Genomic DNA, 17301 nt, shown 5'->3' with positions numbered 1-17301 from the left:
TATAATTTGTTGACAGAAGAGTGACCTCTATTAATAAATTTCTTAATAGCTACTCTTTGTGGAAAGTTGGCACTTATCAGTTGATGGTCTTTGTGTTTTAACTGGCTGCCAGATCATGAATTTGGAAGACTGAAGTAATAGCCGTGTTTTCAAATCAGCTCTAGTAGACTGAATAAGAAAAATAGTAATAAGTACATCTTACTGAAATCTTTTTGTTTAAAGCTAAGTGCTCTACGTATAGTTTCTCTCATTCTAATTCTAATAAGTAGATTACATGACTTCCCAGCATAAGATTGAGGGAATGGAATTTCTGTGCCCAGGGTCACACATGTATTAAATTGTTAAGATTTGAACACAAGTGTGTAAATTCACAGTTTGTGCTATCTTCTGACCATATGATATCTAGAGTGATAGAAAACCTGAGATCTGGTCTTTGTTCTGCCACTGACTGGTTGCAACTAAGGCAAGTTGCATGACGTCTTAGCTGTAAATTGAGCGTGACAGTCAGGTGCAGTATTTCTGAGTTTTCTGTCACCAGCAATAACAGACTCTACTGTGAAAAAGTTGTTATTCAAATTATCTTTTGACAAGTATACATTTTTTAATTCCAGTGTCATTTTTGCCAATTTCTGACTTCAGATGTTTTAGAAAAATATGATTTTCCTGGTGAACTTCTTTGGTTATAGTCATTTAAATGAGAGGTTGTTTTAAAACTTTTGACCTTTTTGGCCTTTGCCTTTTATCAAAAAGCATTTGTTACTTTCTAGATATGCTAACTCTTTTCCAAATCTGATTGTTGGAGTTGACCTCTTGGCCACTCCATCTTTTTTCTGATTCCTTTTTCATTCTTTTCAAAGATTCCTTTGACACCTGATAAAAAATGTTCATTTTTTAAAAATTTCAAAATGTTTGGTGAAGAAAAAATTCTGGATATTAGGTGAACTCAGGCATGGGGTAATCTTGGTGGTGGCTTGATGCTGGGTGTTGTATCATGAGAGAGAAGTTTAGAATGGCTTTAGAAGCCTCTAAATGAGGGGAGACTGTATAGATGATGATTCTACCAAGTACGATGAACTATAGAAGGGTGAATGATTGTTAAAATATCTCCGTTGAGCATCTATCTGCTTGCTTATTAAATTTAAATGTTATATTTAAAATTACTGCCTTTGAAAAGAAACTAGAATTTAATACTTTTTGCATCATGAAAATAGTAAACTGACTTGTAGGATAGCGTTTTACAAATAGATATTCAGTCATTTTTGTTGATTTTATTCGATGTGTAAAATGTTACTTGTGAAATTTTACGTATTTGTTTCCCGGGCTTGACATTTCTTTATGAAATTAAAGTATGAATATTGGGAGCTGACTTAGAGACTTTGGTTTATCATCAAGGGTACCGCATCGATTTCTAGAGAGTTGACTGAGAGGCTGCACATTGCTGTCGTCATTGTGAAACAGAGCTCAGTGGTCTGGACTGCCCCTCTCTTCGGACACCCTGTCCATTTCCCTGTCCTGTGACTCTGTACACAGCTCCTAACAAAACAGAAGCCTAATTCATTATGCCCTATGAAAAGGATGTTTTCATTGACTTTCCTTCTTCTTTTAAAATTAAAAAAAATTTTGAACTATTAGTATTTTGCCATATCTCTGTAAATGCTGTTTACTTTTCCTTGAGTTAGAGCTCTTCTGGATTGTTGGTGAGGCATCTTCTCAGTCTTGGCCCAAACTCTCACCTGTGCAACTTCTCTTGAGTCTTCTGTCTATATAGATTGAAGCATTCCTTCTCTTATAAAGTCCATTAGAATTCTTTCAGTCACAGATAGATAAATTGCCTAATATTTTGATAGGAATTAACTATTGGTTATTGATTGTTTCCTGGTTACTAGGTTTAGTGCCTTGCAGACATTAATTTTAATACTTCCTACAAATTTGCGTGATCAGCTATTCCTCTCACTACTTCTGTGGATAAGGAAATGAGAAACTTTCGGTGGATTTAGTGTCTGTACATCTCTTTTTGCCAATATGGACAGTGTCTTTCATTTTAAATACTCATTTAATAAATATTTGATAGTAGTGTTTCTCTGTACATGGACTCTTGATTACATGTGTAGCTTTTATAAATAGCAAAGTGATAATGAAAATGATCTGATAAGAATTTCACGTTTGAAAACTTTGCAAAATGCATAAACTTTGGTAATTTTAGCTGTTATTGGGTTTTGTACTTTTACTTACTGTCATATATAGATCTTTTGAAATAGATTCTTAACAATGATTATCAGCATCTTATCTTTCATTAATTAAAGGAAAAGATCCTTTATCACAGTGGCAGAACAGGTATTCACTGAAATGTCAATGTTCTTGACTGATACTTACATCGATTTAGATCGCTGTCTGTGAAATTTATGAAGAAAAATAGAAACAGGTCAGACGCCTTCTACAATCAAATCTGTTGATTTCATTGGGGCTGTTTGGCCTCTGATGAATGGGAATAGTGTTATAGGGTAGAGAAAATGTTCTCATATTCCATAAAGAAAATACAACCTTTTTTATGTGTTTGGTTTTTTATTTTTTAATACAGATATTATAACTTGGTGATGTGGGTAAATTATTCCTGTTTATCATATCTAAACCTCTCATCCACTCTAGCATAATTTTTTTCACTCTCTTTTGATTATTATAGGGTTACTGTCTAGCTCCTATTCGCTGGAATAAAAACTCCAAGAAGATAGGAGCTTTGTGTGTCTTGCTCATTGCTTTATCCCCAATACCTGCCAGATGTTAGGCATTAAGTATTTGATTAATGACTGAATTATAACTTTTAAATGGTTTTAACTCTTATAAAGGTAATATGTTTCTTAAACTAAAAGTGGTAGAATGAAATTTCACTATATGAAATGCTGTTCATTGATTTTTTTATAAAATCCTAACATCCATGTCACATAAAAACATGATTGGAAAAATGGTTTACAATCATCAGTTTTTAAAGTTGATTTAACTTAAGCACGTGTTGGGTCTTAGATGTTTCCAGTGAAGAAAACGTTGGTTTGTTTGTCTCCCAGGTTCTCCGTGGAGGAGCCAGCCAGCGTCCTTTGACGCCAAATCAGAACCAGCAGGGACAGCAAGCCGATCCACTGGTGGCAGCTGCAGCGGTGAATTCTGCCCTTGCGTTTGGACAAGGACTGGCTGCGGGCATGCCAGGTGAGGCTGCATTGTGTCCCTCGTCACGGAGGGGGCAGAAGTCTGCTTCTTGTGGGGAGGTTCAGAGGAGGATGGCAGTACTTTGGATCTGCTTAGGCTTGTCATCATTTGGGGACTGGCGAGGATGACATACACTTGCCCTCACTTAGACCATAGTTCGTTGATGAGAGCACCTAGTATTCTGAGCCAGTCATAATCTTACATGTTGGAAATATGTGAACCTCCACACATAGCTTGGGTTATCCCGTTTTCCTTTGGTGGTAGTCTGTTTTCTCCCTCAGTGTTAAGAATGAAAGGAGTGGCCAGGTTGCCTCAGCATCACTCCAAGGCTGATACTTGTGAACAGTATTATTAGGAAGACATTCCTAGTATTCTTTGATCATGTTCCCCTTACATTTCTAGAATTTCTCCCAAACCAACAGTAGAGGTGCTTTGTGCTGTCTACCTGTGATTGATATGTATGCTGAATACATGTTATTCTTAGCTTACTGTCTCCTGGTCTTATTCTTTGCATGGATTGCCTGTAGTTTGAGGTTTTACCTTTTAAACAAGTCCTTCTGAGACCTCAGTATAAGTTATGGATTCTTACTGACCCTGGCATATAGCTAGATCAGCTTATCTATTTATGAATTCACTAAGTAACTTGAACTTAGATCATGCATGTTGTTAGTTACTAAGCATTTATGTTTTATTATGAAGTCAACTGTAATTAATCTTATGACTCAATAGCATTTGAAGATTCTGTCTCAGACTTTTGAAAGAACCTGTTAATGGAAGCTTGTCTAGAGTTTCCCTGATAACTTGCAGTATATTTGTGTTTAGATTATGTGATACGAATTGTATAGTCAAGAAAACATAAAATAGTTGTCAGTGTATGGTTGCTGGTGATAACCATGGTTAGCACTTTGAAGAGTACAGTTGTTCCCTGTCCCACTAAATCCCCTTTCTAACACTTGGTGTATAATAAATAACACTACCCCCTACTGTGCCATGTAGCATGCTACCTCTTTCACACTCATTTTTTAATCTTTGTAAGAACTTTGTGAGTCAGGTATTATTATTAACCTTATGAGGATACTACCTAGATTCTCAGGGTTATGCTGTTAACTTAAGTGGTCAAGCCAGGATATAAACCTAGGTGTTTCTGTCCCTAGTGCTGAGTTTGTAACTATTTACAGTATGCTGGTATCCAGGAAACATTTGTTAGTTTCATATATACTTATCTGTCATCTTAATATTCTCAGGTTATCCAGTCTTGGCTCCTGCTGCTTACTATGACCAAACCGGTGCCCTTGTGGTGAATGCAGGAGCGAGAAATGGTCTTGGAGCTCCTGTTCGACTTGTAGCTCCCGCCCCAGTCATCATTAGTTCCTCAGCTGCACAAGCAGGTGAGCTTATGTCTTAGTGGATTCACTCAGATTTAAAAGGGAGAATGGATGATATTCTTAAAACTCTGTTGAAAGGTACTTTGACAATTCTCAGAGTAAGAATTCTGTCCTGTAATTTTTCAAAGAGAAAGAGTCAGAAGTGGCAAGTGACCTTGATAGATTCTGATTCTGTTGACAGTGTGTACCAGCTAGTTAGCAGCAAGGACCTGCTCTGCTGTGAGCATAGGAAGTTGGATTACTCACACAAAAGGCCACTGTTGGCAGAAGTCCAAGGCTAATTTCACAGAAATTCATATCGTTGTTTTAAGATTTGGTATTTGTTTTGTTTTTGTTTCTTGCTTATGGTGGGGGAGGGCAGCAATAGATTTTTATTTTAAGTCTTTGTATGTATGTATGTCATATATATATATATAGTATTATTATATATTTTATAAATTTGGGAACAACAGTGGGTGTATCTAGGGGAGAGAAATATGCTTAAGTGTCCTGAGAATTGCAAGGCTTCAGTATGTGATTCTGGAGAAAATGTCCTTAATGTAGGTAATTGTAGAACTTGAAACTTTAGGAAGTAGTTGTATTTGAAATGAGTACTTTTGATACCCATATCTATCTTAAATTATAGACTCTTTATAATCTGCCCACATAGTGATCTGTCTTAAATTATAGACTCTTTATAATCTGCCCACATAGTGAACTTGGCTCCAGTGGTATTTTGACTTTGAATTGAGAGTAGAAGTAGAAAAATATTAATAGAAGCTTCAGGTGAAGGGATCAGAGACAGATTTGTATAGTTCTTTGCAAGATTTGTGTCTGTTTTGAAAAGATATGGCAGCATTAAAAGGTTTTCAAAAGGGTAACAACGCAGTTTGGAAATGTGGCCAGTCTCTTTCATAGCCATATGGTTTGCTTTCTTCTACATAGCTGTTGCAGCGGCCGCAGCTTCAGCAAATGGAGCAGCCGGTGGTCTTGCTGGAACAACAAATGGACCATTTCGCCCTTTAGGAACTCAGCAGCCCCAGCCCCAGCCCCAGCAGCAGCCCAGTAACAACCTGGCATCCAGCTCTTTCTACGGCAACAACTCTCTGAGCAGCAATTCACAGAGCAGCTCCCTCTTCTCCCAGGGCTCCGCCCAGCCTGCCAACACATCCTTGGGATTTGGAAGTAGCAGTTCTCTCGGCGCCACCCTGGGATCAGCCCTTGGAGGGTTTGGAACAGCAGGTAGAAATCAGACTGATGTGCTGAAACTAAATTTTAATTATTTTTTATAATCTTTATGCAATTACTGACAGTGCATGGAACCCTGGACAGATACCACAGGCAGATCTGGACCGAGTCCCGTGGGAACCCAGCTGTTCCACACGTCTTTGAGATTATGGACTGTTCAAATCAAGTTATACATTTGGGGCCTATTTCAGGTTTACACGCACATTGCTACTTATTTATACTCTCAGAGTCCATTTTTTTTTAAGGATTAGAAAATCTGGGGAGATTTCTGCAGACATTGGGGAGAATGTGGAGGGAAGTATACAAATGTGGATATGAAAAACCGAGGGAGGAGGACTTACCAAAAATCTTAGGGTGGTATACTCCACAACCTGCAGGTCTTAAAGAATCATGAGTTTTCTCTAGTCTTGAGAAGAATTAAGGTGGATATTATGGAAAAGTGGGAGGAAGGAAATTAGACTTAAGATATTTTAAATGTTTTAATGGGAGAAAAAAAGTGGGAAAGTAGTAAGGAAAATGATGGAATAATTTCAGTGTTTGTAAGACAATGTGATCAAAACAGAAGGGTTTATTTGATAGACAGTATCTTAAATTGGAATTGGGGGCTAGTAATATCTGTTGATTGAACCCTTTGAGAAACCAGGCTTTTACATGTAAGTCTTGTGTAGTGGGGCAATACCCCCTTCACAAATCTTTTTTCTACTCCATTTTTCTACCAGAACCTTTGGGTTGATGAAAGGCATTCTTTCTAGCCCATTTTCTTTCACCTTTCCCATAACTTGTGTGGCCATCAGAGGATTTTAACCCACCCCTATCCCCATAATATGAGACACAAAAGGAAGGAGACTTTAACATACGTGTGATGGTTTGAAAAAAACGTTTCATGCTAACCTGAGCCATGTCCTCTTTATTACTTTACCTGCCCCTAGAACTGCCACATGAACAGTTAGGCTGTCTCTGCTGACAAATTTGCGGTGGTAAGGAGTCTGGATCAAAGTGTTAGGAACAGGTCACTGGGCTTGTTCTTCGAAGAACAGGCCTGTTCTTATCTGCATTGTTTTAATTCCATTTTAGTTGCAAACTCCAACACTGGCAGTGGCTCCCGCCGTGACTCCCTGACTGGCAGCAGTGACCTTTATAAGAGGACATCGAGCAGCTTGACCCCCATTGGACACAGTTTTTATAACGGCCTTAGCTTTTCCTCCTCTCCTGGACCCGTGGGCATGCCTCTCCCTAGTCAGGGACCAGGACATTCACAGACACCACCTCCTTCCCTCTCTTCACATGGATCCTCTTCAAGCTTAAACCTGGGTAAGAACCATTACTCTACACCACCTTGAACTCTAGAAATCTCTTGCCACTGATGACATTAGAAGTACTTTGCATAAGCAAAGGACGATCCCTTCATCCTAGAGGTGTCCTGGGTGTTCTTTGCCTTCCTAAAGTGCCTCATGTTATTTAGGCTATACCTCGGCAGCACAGCAGTTTGGAATTTATCCAAGTTTGGGTGCATCCCATGTAAATTCACTTCAGCTTTAGTATGAACATCTTTGGCTGTTCTTTGGCTGCATGTGAGAATCTTTCAGTATACAGTACAGATTCCTTTTAATTAAGCTGGAAAAGAGAGACAAAGAGTGTATTAACCTAGTAACACTACTGAAATAGCACCACAGTTAATATTTAGCCTTGTTTTTTAGATTCCCTTTCCTTCCCCGTGTGTATGTTTAATATCTTACTTTCTCACATAAAGCATTTTGTTTTAAAATTTTTGTCAGATTCTTTAGAAAATATTTCTATGTACATTCTTAAACTACACAGGATGGTAATGAGTATAGATCCTTCCCGATTATATGTTTAGCTTATTTTGTATATGGGGTTTAAAAAAATGTTACCGTCTGAATCCTGGAAAATGACGAGGGAAAAGAGGCTTCTAAGCAGCCAGCTTTAAGAATGAAAAGAAACTTACTCTAACAATTTGGGTGGCAAAGTTTTAAATCTTTCAAGATGGAAGATGGTATACACACTCCCTTCCTCTAGTTATTTATCAAGTTTGTATTTTGAAGTGCTGATTTATTTTTTAGATGGATAAAGTTGAGGCATAGAAGTGTGGTGACCATATAATTCATCCTACAACCTAGGACACTTAAGGGAGCTAATGGGGGTGTTGTTAATAATCATCTGTGATGACAAGCCTGAATCAGGACTGTCCTGGGAAATACCACTTTGCTAGAGGATTCTGATTTTTAAATCTTCTATTTATTATTGTTTTAAGTTAAAGCTTTATTTTTTAGAGCAGTTTTAGGCTCATAATAAAATCGAGGGAAGAATATAGAGATTTCCCTTGTACTCTCTGACCTGCACATTTATAGCTTCTCCTGTTATCACCGTCCCCCACCAAAGTGGTACCTTTGTTACTGTTGATGGACCTACATTGACATATCGTTATCATCCAAAGTCCAGAGTTTACATGGATCTTTTTTTTTGTTTGTTTCTTTGTTTTTGACTAGAAAGATTATGGACTCAGAAATGAGGACTGATTAAAAATGATTAGTCCTTTTTTATTTGGAAAGACAAAGACTGAAAAATGATTATAAAAATCAAAAGTCTTGAAGGGGATAGGATAATATAGTTATTATTCTAGAACTAAGAGTGCTCTCTGAGTTTGAGAAATGAGTTCTAAGGCAAAACTATGTATGTATGTATATAGACATGTGAGAGTGTGTGTGTGTATCCTGAGGTTTTACATGATAAGAACTATAGTTATGAAACTGTCTCATGTTATACATGGACATTACTTTAGAAAAGTTTTGGGGACGTTACAGATTGCTAGGTCCATATTGGATAAATAAGGAATAGGGTATATTGTACAACAGTGTCTCTTTGTGACAGGAGGCCTGGCTTTAAGGAATGAGGGTTAATGCAAACTTATAAGGAGAAGATGAAAGCCCCAGCTTAGTATGTAGATGGAAGGTATTAACATTTATTGAATAGTTATTACCAGCTACTGTTAACAGTTTTGGGTGCTGTGCATACCATTCTGAAGATATGGTATTATGCCTTTGATACAGATGTGAGGAAACTGACTTGCTTAGGTCTTCTCATATCTGAACAGACTCCAAAGCAGCATCAGGGTATATCCTACCATGTAATGTGCCAGAATATCTTTTAAACCATTGCGTTATCAGGGTCAGAACTCTTATCCTTTAATTCCTTGGTTTAAACATTTAAACTGTATCAGCATATACTTAACAGTAAACAAATGAAATCTACAATAAGTTTTTTTTGTAAACAGCCAGATAGGAGGTATCTTAGGCTTGTCAGTCAGTCTCTATAGTCAATATTCAACTCTGCTATAGAAGCACAGAAGTAGCCACAGACAAAATGTAAATAAACGTGCAGCTATCTTTCAATAAAACTTCATTTACAAAAATAGATGGCAGGCCAGATTTGTCCTGTGGACTGTATCAGCCTCTGAACGAAACGCTATGGCTCTAGGTGTTTGAAAATGGAGCTGGAAACATTACTTGCATGCGTGGTGCCTTTCCTCTTTCCAATATATCAGCAATTTAATAAAATACATCCTTCTCCTTAATTTTTGATTCCCCTGTGAAGAAGGAACGAACTATTGGTGTGAGCTATTTATTTTAATGACTCTTGCTGTCTGCCTAGTTTTATTTTTGACATATCTTCCCTTTAAAAATATTTTACTTTGTATAAGCATTTTAGATGTATGTATTTCCATTGGACTGCCTTTTTTGCATGTGCGATGTTTAATCATACATGCCACTCTTGAGGAATTTTGTGTCTTGATTGGTGGTGCTTTGCCTCACTTCAGTCTATTTCCTTGAGGAAAAGGTTCTTGTATGCTTTAGTTTTAACCATTATAAAATAATCACCGCAAGAAGTCTGTTTACCATCTGTCACCAAGGAAATGTAACTTTTTTTTACCAAATATATATTGGGCCATTCCTAATGTAGTTTTTACTATTAATACTATACTGCTGCCACCAACTATCAGTTCTCAGGTCACTAACAACCATAGTAAGTAAGCATTCATTCATTGTGTTAAGTACTCAGATGACTCTATACAGGGAAACTTAAACTCAGCATGGTTTAATGACTTTTGTGATACCCCATAGCTATATAAGTGTTTGAATGCACACTCCAGCTTGTATCTCTGTTATCCCAGTGTGGATCTTTTCTCAATGTTATCATATATTTTCACACTTCCTCCCAGTAGACAGACATGTGTTAGGATACTCTGAAAAAAAATCACTGCCTGTAGTAATTATGTTCCCCTTTGTTTATTCAACATTCACATGTCAAGTACCTACTATAGATTCTTCAGTGTTTTTTTCCACACCTGTTTTAAAGATCAGATTTCTATTTTTAAAAACAATTTATTTTAAAAAGTATCTGTTTATTTATTTGGCTGTCCTGGGTTTTAGTTGTGGCACGCAGGATCTCTGATCTTTGATGTGGCATGGGGATTCTTTAATTGCTGCATGTAGGATCTAGTTCCCTGACGTCCCTTGCGATTGGAATCATGGAGTCTTAGCCACCGTACCACCAGGGTAGTCCCCCCAAAACAGCTTTATTGAGTTGTATATTGCATATTTTGAAATCCACTCCTTTCAAGCATGTAATTCAATTATTTTTAGTAACTTTCTATATTGTGCAATCTTTAGCATAAATCAGTTTGGTAATATTTTCATCCCTTCTGTAAGATTTTTCTTAGTCATTTATGTTAATCCCCATTCACACCCTTGAATATGTGCATGCACATGCGCGAAGTCACTTCAGTCATGTCTGCCTCTTTGCGACCCTGTTTTCGCCCACCAGGCTCCTCTGTTCATGAGATTCTCTAGGCAAGAATACTAGAGTGGGTTGCCGTGCCTCTTCCAGGTGATTTTCCCGACCTAAGGATCCAACTTTCCTCTCCTACGCCTCCTGCATTGCAGGTGGATTGTATACTGCTGAGCCAGCAGGGAAGCCCATTCACACCCTTAGCCCCAGTCAGACATGGATGTACTTTCTGTTTGTGTTCTTTTTTTGCATGTGGGGGTGGAGATGTGTGTGCTTCAGGGCTCAGGGATTCTTAGTTACCCTACTTGGAATGGAACCCAGTGCCCTCTGCAGTGAAACTGCAGAGCCCTAACCACTGGACTGCCAGGGAATTTCCTACTTCCTGTTTTTAAATTTGCCTTTTCTGAACATTTGATATAAATGGAACTATACAGTATGTGACCTCTTTTGCTTGACTTTTTTTTTTCTTCAGAGGTTTTGAGATTTTATTCATGATATAGTATGTGTCAGTAGTTTATTCCTTTTTTTTTTTGGCTGAATTATCCTGTTTTCTGGATAATGCTACATTTTGTCTAACTTTTCACAATTGAAGGATGTTTGTTGTTTACAGTTTTTGGCTATTAGATGTTTTCCTGTAGAAACATGTTTTCACTTCTCTGGAAGTAGAATTACTGAATGTAAAAGTTTTATGTTAAATTTTGGAGAAATTCAAACTTTTCCAATTTCATCATTTACATTCCCACCAGCAGTGTTCGAGGATTCCAATTTCTCTACATCCTTGCCAACATTTGTTCTTATTTTTCTTACATAACATCACCATTCTAGTGGGAATGAAATAGTTATGTCATTGTGGTTTTAATTTGCATTTCCCTAATGACAATAATGTATAGCATCTTTTTATGTGCTTATTACCATTCATGTATCTTTGGTGAAATGTCCACTCATTTTTTGGGCCCAGTTTTGGATGTGCATTGTTTGTCTTATTCCATGGAATTGTAAGGGTTCTTTGTATATTCTGGATGTGTGCTAATAAGTTGCTTCAGTCATGCCCAACTCTTTGTGACACTATGGACCCACCAGGCTCTTCTGTCCATGGGATTTTCCCGGCAAGAATACTGGAGTGGGTTGCCTTGCCCTGCTTCAGAGGATTTCTCCAACGCAGGGATTGAACACGCATCTCTTAGGTCTCCTGCATTGGCAGGCAGATTCTTCACCAGTGCACCGTCTGAGAAGCCCTGTATTCTGGAATCAAGTCCTTTATCAGACTTTATGTATATGTGTTTTGCATGTACATAGTCTCTGGTCTTTTGCTTGTCTTTTTAAATGGTTGTTTTTGAAGTGCAGTAACTTTAAATTTTTTAAAAATAGTTTTAATTTTGATGAGGTCCAGTTTATCATGCTTTATGGTATAGAAATCTTTGCCTAACTCAAGGTCTTAAAGATGTTCTCCTATGTTTTGTTCTAAAATTTTTGTTTTTTTAGCTCTTAAAGTCTTTGGTCCGTTTTGAGTTAGTTTTGTGTATTGCACGAGGTAGGTGATTGTTCATCTTTGCGTACACTGTTTTTCCCCAGCAAAGTTTTGAAATTTTTAGTGTGCAGGTCTTTACATGCTTTTTGAGATGAGATGGCTGGATGGCATCACCGACTCTGTGGACATGAATTTGGGTGAACTCCGGGAGTTGGTGATGGACAGGGAGGCCTGGCGTGCTGTGATTCATGGGGTCGCAAAGAGTTGGACACTACTGAGTGATTGAATTGAACTGAACCTGTAGTAATCTCAGATTGTTAACTAGTCATGTGTGTGCCTTCAGACACTTCTCTGTTTTAAATGGAAATGTAGCATTTTGTGATTGATTACCTAGTTCTCTGAAAGTGACTTGTCATCTGTAAAACTAACCGAGTGAAAGTTAACACAGTTTGGATTTAGCATTATGCACTAAAGACAATTATTCTTAGGCTTACTTTCATGAAAGGTTGCTTGGTTATGGTATTAAGGAGTGGTTTGAGGAGAACTACTTTGTAAACATTTTTGTGAGCAGCACTGCCTCTGCCTGTGTTAAATTCAGAACCAGATGTTGAGCGCCTTGGGAAGTTTTCTTTAAAAGGCAAAGAGAGCAGGGTTTTGCCCATTAGTCATCTACTAAATCTCTGAGTACAGAAAACAAAACCAGATGAATGAAAACATTCCATGTAGCGAGAAGATGGGATCCTAGATGGCCGGAATACTAGAAAACCCTTTGGATAAAGTAACTGAAGCACTTCTTAATTTAGCATGGTACTTTTAATCTGTATGTGTGTATTTTTAAAGTTAGTTTCTTGTAGACGGCATATGTTGAATTTCATTTTTTGACCCACTCTGACAGTCTCTTTAATTGGTACATTTAGACCATTGACAAAGTGATTATTGATATAGTTGGATTAATGTTTACCATATTTGTTTTCTATTTTTTTGTTTCTATGTTTGTCTTTCTTTTTCTGCCAATTGTGGGTTTAAAAAAAAATTATTTGGCTACATGGAATCTTTAGTTGTGGCATGTGGGATCTAGTTACCTGACTAGGGATTGAACCCAAGCACCCTGCATTGGGAATGTGGAATCTTAGCCACTGGACCACCAGGAAGTCCCTGCCTCTTGTGGTTTTAATTGAGCATTTTTTATGATTCCATTGTATTTCCTTTCTTAGCCTATCAGACTACTTCCTTTTTTTTTTCCCCCAAATTTTTCAGTGGTTTGACTAGGATCATTATACATTTACAGTTAACTGAGGTCCACTTTCAAATAAGGCCATAAAAGGACTTTATAATCACAGAATAATCTTAACCTTTATCTGCTATCCCTTGTGTAATTACTGTCATTCATTTCAGCTGTATAAAAAGCATACGTGTATGTATATATGTATGTGTATGATATAGACATAAGCATACATAATTGAATACATTGTTGCTGTTATTGGAGCAAACTGTTGTCTGTCAGATCAGTTAAGAATAAGAGAAAATTTTCTCTTTTTGAGCTTCTTCCTTTCTTTATATGGATCAGTTTGTGGCCTGTGTTATTTATACTTCTTTCTGAAGAATGCTTTTGACATTTTTTGCAAGGCACATCTGTTGGCAACAAATGCCATCAATTTTTGTTTGCTGAGAAAGTCTTTATTTCTCCTTCACTTGTGAAGGATAATTTTGCAGGGTATGGAATTCTAGGTTGGTGGGTTTCTTTTCCTTCAAAACTTAGTCTTCTCTCTTCTTGCTTGCATGCTTTTTGAGGAGAAGTCAGATGTAATTCTTACCTTTGCTCCTCTGTAAGTAAGACTTTTTTGCTCCTGTGGCTTCTTTCAGTATTTTTCTTTATCTTTGATTTTATGTAATTTGAAAATGATGGTTGGGAGGTATAATTTTTGCTTTCTTTTCCTGCTTGGTGTTCCCTGTGCTTCCTGGACCTGCAGTTTGGTGTCTGACGTTGATTTAGATAACCCTTAGTCATTATAGACTCAGATGTCCTCTCTGTCCCTTTCTCTCTTTCTTCTCCTTCGGATAGCCCCACTATGTGTATGTTCCCGTTTTTGTAGTTGCCCCACAATCCTTGGGTATTCTGTTCTGTTTGAGTCTTTGTTCTCTTTCCATTTTGATTTTTGAGGATTCTATTGATAGATCCTCTAGCTTAGAGATTCTTTCTTCATCTGTAGTCAGTCTGCTTATAAACCCATCAAAGGTGTTCTTCATTTTGGTTACAATATTTTTTATCTCTAGCATTTCTTCTTGGTTCTTTCTCAGGATTTCCATCTCTCTGCTTACATTGCCCATCTCTTCCTGTGTGCTGTATATTTTAGGGCCCTTAGCATAGTAATTGTAATTGTTTTAAATTCCCATTCTGAAAATTTCAGTACCTTCTCATATATGTTTCTTGTGTGTGCCCTTACTCTTCAGATTTTTTTTTGCCTTTTGCTGTGCCTTGATAGCCATGCCTGATGTATCAAGCGAAAGGAAATGCCATAGTAGGTTTTAGTAATGTGATGGTGAAGTGTGAGGGGAGGAAGAGTGTTCTATAGACTACGATTAGGTCTCACTGTGTCAGTGAGCCTATATTTCTGGACCGTCAACTTCACAAATGTTTCTTAGTCTTTTTCCTTCTCCCTTTATTGGGACAGGATAGTTTGAGTAGGCTAGAGTTGCGTATTTCAGAGTTGTCAATCCTTGATAGTTTGTTGGTTACATACAGTTCAGGATTTCCTAGTCTGGTACTGGTTTGGGCAGTGTGTCTATTTGAGTCTGTGGTCAGGTGAGCCGTGGTGACCCGTATGTCTGTTTCTCCGATCTTGGCGGCAGTGGTTTTCTCTATTTTCACCTCTTTTATGGATCCAAGAAGAATTTTTGGTTTTTCAGACTGCTTAGTTTTTTGCTTGTTGTTAGGGTGAAGTGGTGACTTCCACATTCCTTACATGTGAAGCAGGAAACCTACATATACACAAAACATTTAAGCTGTTGATCTCTGTGGAGATATCATAGGACACAGCTCTATGAAATCCACCACCATCAAAATATTACTGAAAACTTTGTGGAATCATTAGGAGGCTCCCTTAGAGGGCCTGAATGAAATGTTCTTTTTAAAACAGGTGTTAAATACTCTCAAAGGCCACCTCCAAGGGATGAAAGTTTGGGCATAAGTGCATGTAGGTGTGTAAACTATAGTGAACTAGAAGACGCCTTTATGTATCTATAAAGAAACTGCAGTCAACAAGTAATGATGGTCTACTCTTTGCCGGATACCTTTTCAAAAACAACAGGAAACCACATTTTTTAAGCAGAAGTTTTAACTATTGGCTTAATGTTTAAAGAAAATTATTTGGCCTGAGCAGAATATTCCTATTAACTGTTAGTTTGCCATTTATAATATAGTACCTAGAGAAACTTTTTTTTCAGATTTGTATACTTCCTTTCTCAATAATAACAGCTGTGTGTGTATATATATGTGTGTGCTTGTGTATCCTGTCTGGCATCCAAGGATACCAGAGCCAAAAATCAAAACTTCAGGGCAGATGTATAAATCTGCCCATTATTCACTCCAACCCTTTATGTTGTGGATTAGTCAGTATGCTCTTAGCCACAGTAACAGAAAATCCAGCTGATAATGGCTTAAACAATAAGTGCATTTGTTGGCTTGTGTAACTGAAGTAGAGAAGTAGGGCAGTGCTCAGGGTTGGTTCCTGCAATTCAGCCTTGAAACCAAGGATCTGGCTTCCTTCCATGTTAATTTGGATGTTTCTCGGGTCTTTTAGGAGTTTGGTTGTATTTTTGTTGATTTGTTACTTTTCACTAAGTGCCTTTGTTAGTGACCAGGTTCTTAAAATACCTTTGTTTCAAAACCTTGTGCATTCATGCCATGCCTTCTTCTTCAGCACCTTACTTGGTATTGTCACACTCTTCCAGTACTGCTCACCTGTCTGATTACTTCCTCTTTGCCTGTTTGTCTCCTTTCTCAGACTGGGGAAAAAAAGAATTATTTTTGAAATGGAATAAAAAGCAGCCATATGGCTACTGTTCTTTTTTCTTACAAACCTCCTGTCTTCCTTTGCTGAAAGAAATGTTTTCCTTTTGGATTAAGAAATATTACGGAATTTTGACAAGAATAACAATGTCCTTTAGAAAACGAAAACTGTATAACTGTATCTGAAAAGGAGTATTGTGTGGTTGGTTGCAAAGCTGTAACTCTGGAGTTAAGAATTCTGTGATAAATTCTGGCCATGGTGAATTTGAGTTTTGTATCTTTGGAGAGGCATTTCATATCTTTGGGCCTTAATTTTCTGTTACTTATACGGGATTTTTAAAACTCCCTTTTCCGTAATGCCAGTAAGAATTTGATAGAAAGTGGATATGAAATACTGCTAGCATAGAGGCTGGCATAGGACAAATGCTCAGTAAGTAGTTTTTATTTAATTATTTAAAAATGTGAGCCATTTCCTTTTGGTTCCATACTTTTCACTGAGACTCAGACCTTTGAAACTGGGCCCTAGAATTCTGTGGAGAAATCCAAGCTGAGTATCCTTTTGTAGCTACCACTGAACTCCAGACTAAACTGTCATTAAAACTCTGTAGGTAACAGGCAGTTCATGGTGGGTGACTTCTCTCATGGTTCCTGGGTTGTTATTCATCTGCTCTCTTTGTGGTTTAAATGGTATTTCTTACCTACTTTGCAATGTAGGAATGGGGGAAGAACCAAAAAAAAAAAAAGGCTTCACGTCCTTTTTATAGTACAATCTAAAGTTAAAACAAACAAACAAACAAAAAAAGCCAGTATTGTAAAAAAAAAAAAACAAGGAAAACAGATACTCATAATTACCTCTTGATAGACTTTTCAGTTTTTCCTCTATTTTTTCTGTCTGGGGATTCATAGTGATTATTTCTTTGTCAGCAGTCAAGATGGCAGTATTAGTGGCCTGAAAGTTGTTGCTACTGCAATTACTTCAGGCTCTGTTCCAGTAGGAGTTAGAAGCTGTCCATTCCTGATGAAGAACTTGAAAGCCTTCCATTTCAAAGTATATATCCTTTTTTTTTTCCCCTGTCCCTTATGTCTAATTGTTGGCCTGCATTGCCTTAGTGATTTTCATACTTTTATTTACTGGCAAAACCATGCCTTCAAAACTTTTTTGGGGGACCCACTGTATAAAACAGACTAACCTGGGTACCCCATTTTTT

The 17301-nt window shown here is 37.5% G+C and overlaps 1 protein-coding gene and 1 non-coding gene across 16 annotated transcripts in view; both read left to right on the top strand.

The window, feature by feature from the left end:
- PUM1 (pumilio RNA binding family member 1) overlaps positions 1-17301 on the top strand; it is a 125983-nt gene that overhangs the window by 86035 nt on the left and 22647 nt on the right. For 12 of the 15 annotated variants that reach the window (XM_070384378.1, XM_070384373.1, XM_070384372.1 and 9 more), the window contains 4 exons: positions 3060-3198; positions 4443-4586; positions 5508-5804; positions 6885-7121. In XM_070384378.1, the coding sequence (XP_070240479.1) occupies positions 3060-3198; positions 4443-4586; positions 5508-5804; positions 6885-7121 (817 nt within the window). The remainder of the gene's footprint in view (positions 1-3059; positions 3199-4442; positions 4587-5507; positions 5805-6884; positions 7122-17301) is intronic. The other 3 variants (XM_070384368.1, XM_070384367.1, XM_070384366.1) reach the window with 2 other exon arrangements.
- Positions 3313-3389, top strand: LOC138985008 (small nucleolar RNA SNORD103/SNORD85). Its single transcript, XR_011462242.1, has one exon. It is a non-coding gene; the product is annotated as a small nucleolar RNA SNORD103/SNORD85 (small nucleolar RNA).

Source organism: Bos mutus, chromosome 2, assembly GCF_027580195.1.
Source record: "Bos mutus isolate GX-2022 chromosome 2, NWIPB_WYAK_1.1, whole genome shotgun sequence".
Taxonomy (NCBI): Eukaryota; Metazoa; Chordata; class Mammalia; order Artiodactyla; family Bovidae; genus Bos; species Bos mutus.
This window is presented reverse-complemented; position numbering and strand designations above follow the sequence as displayed.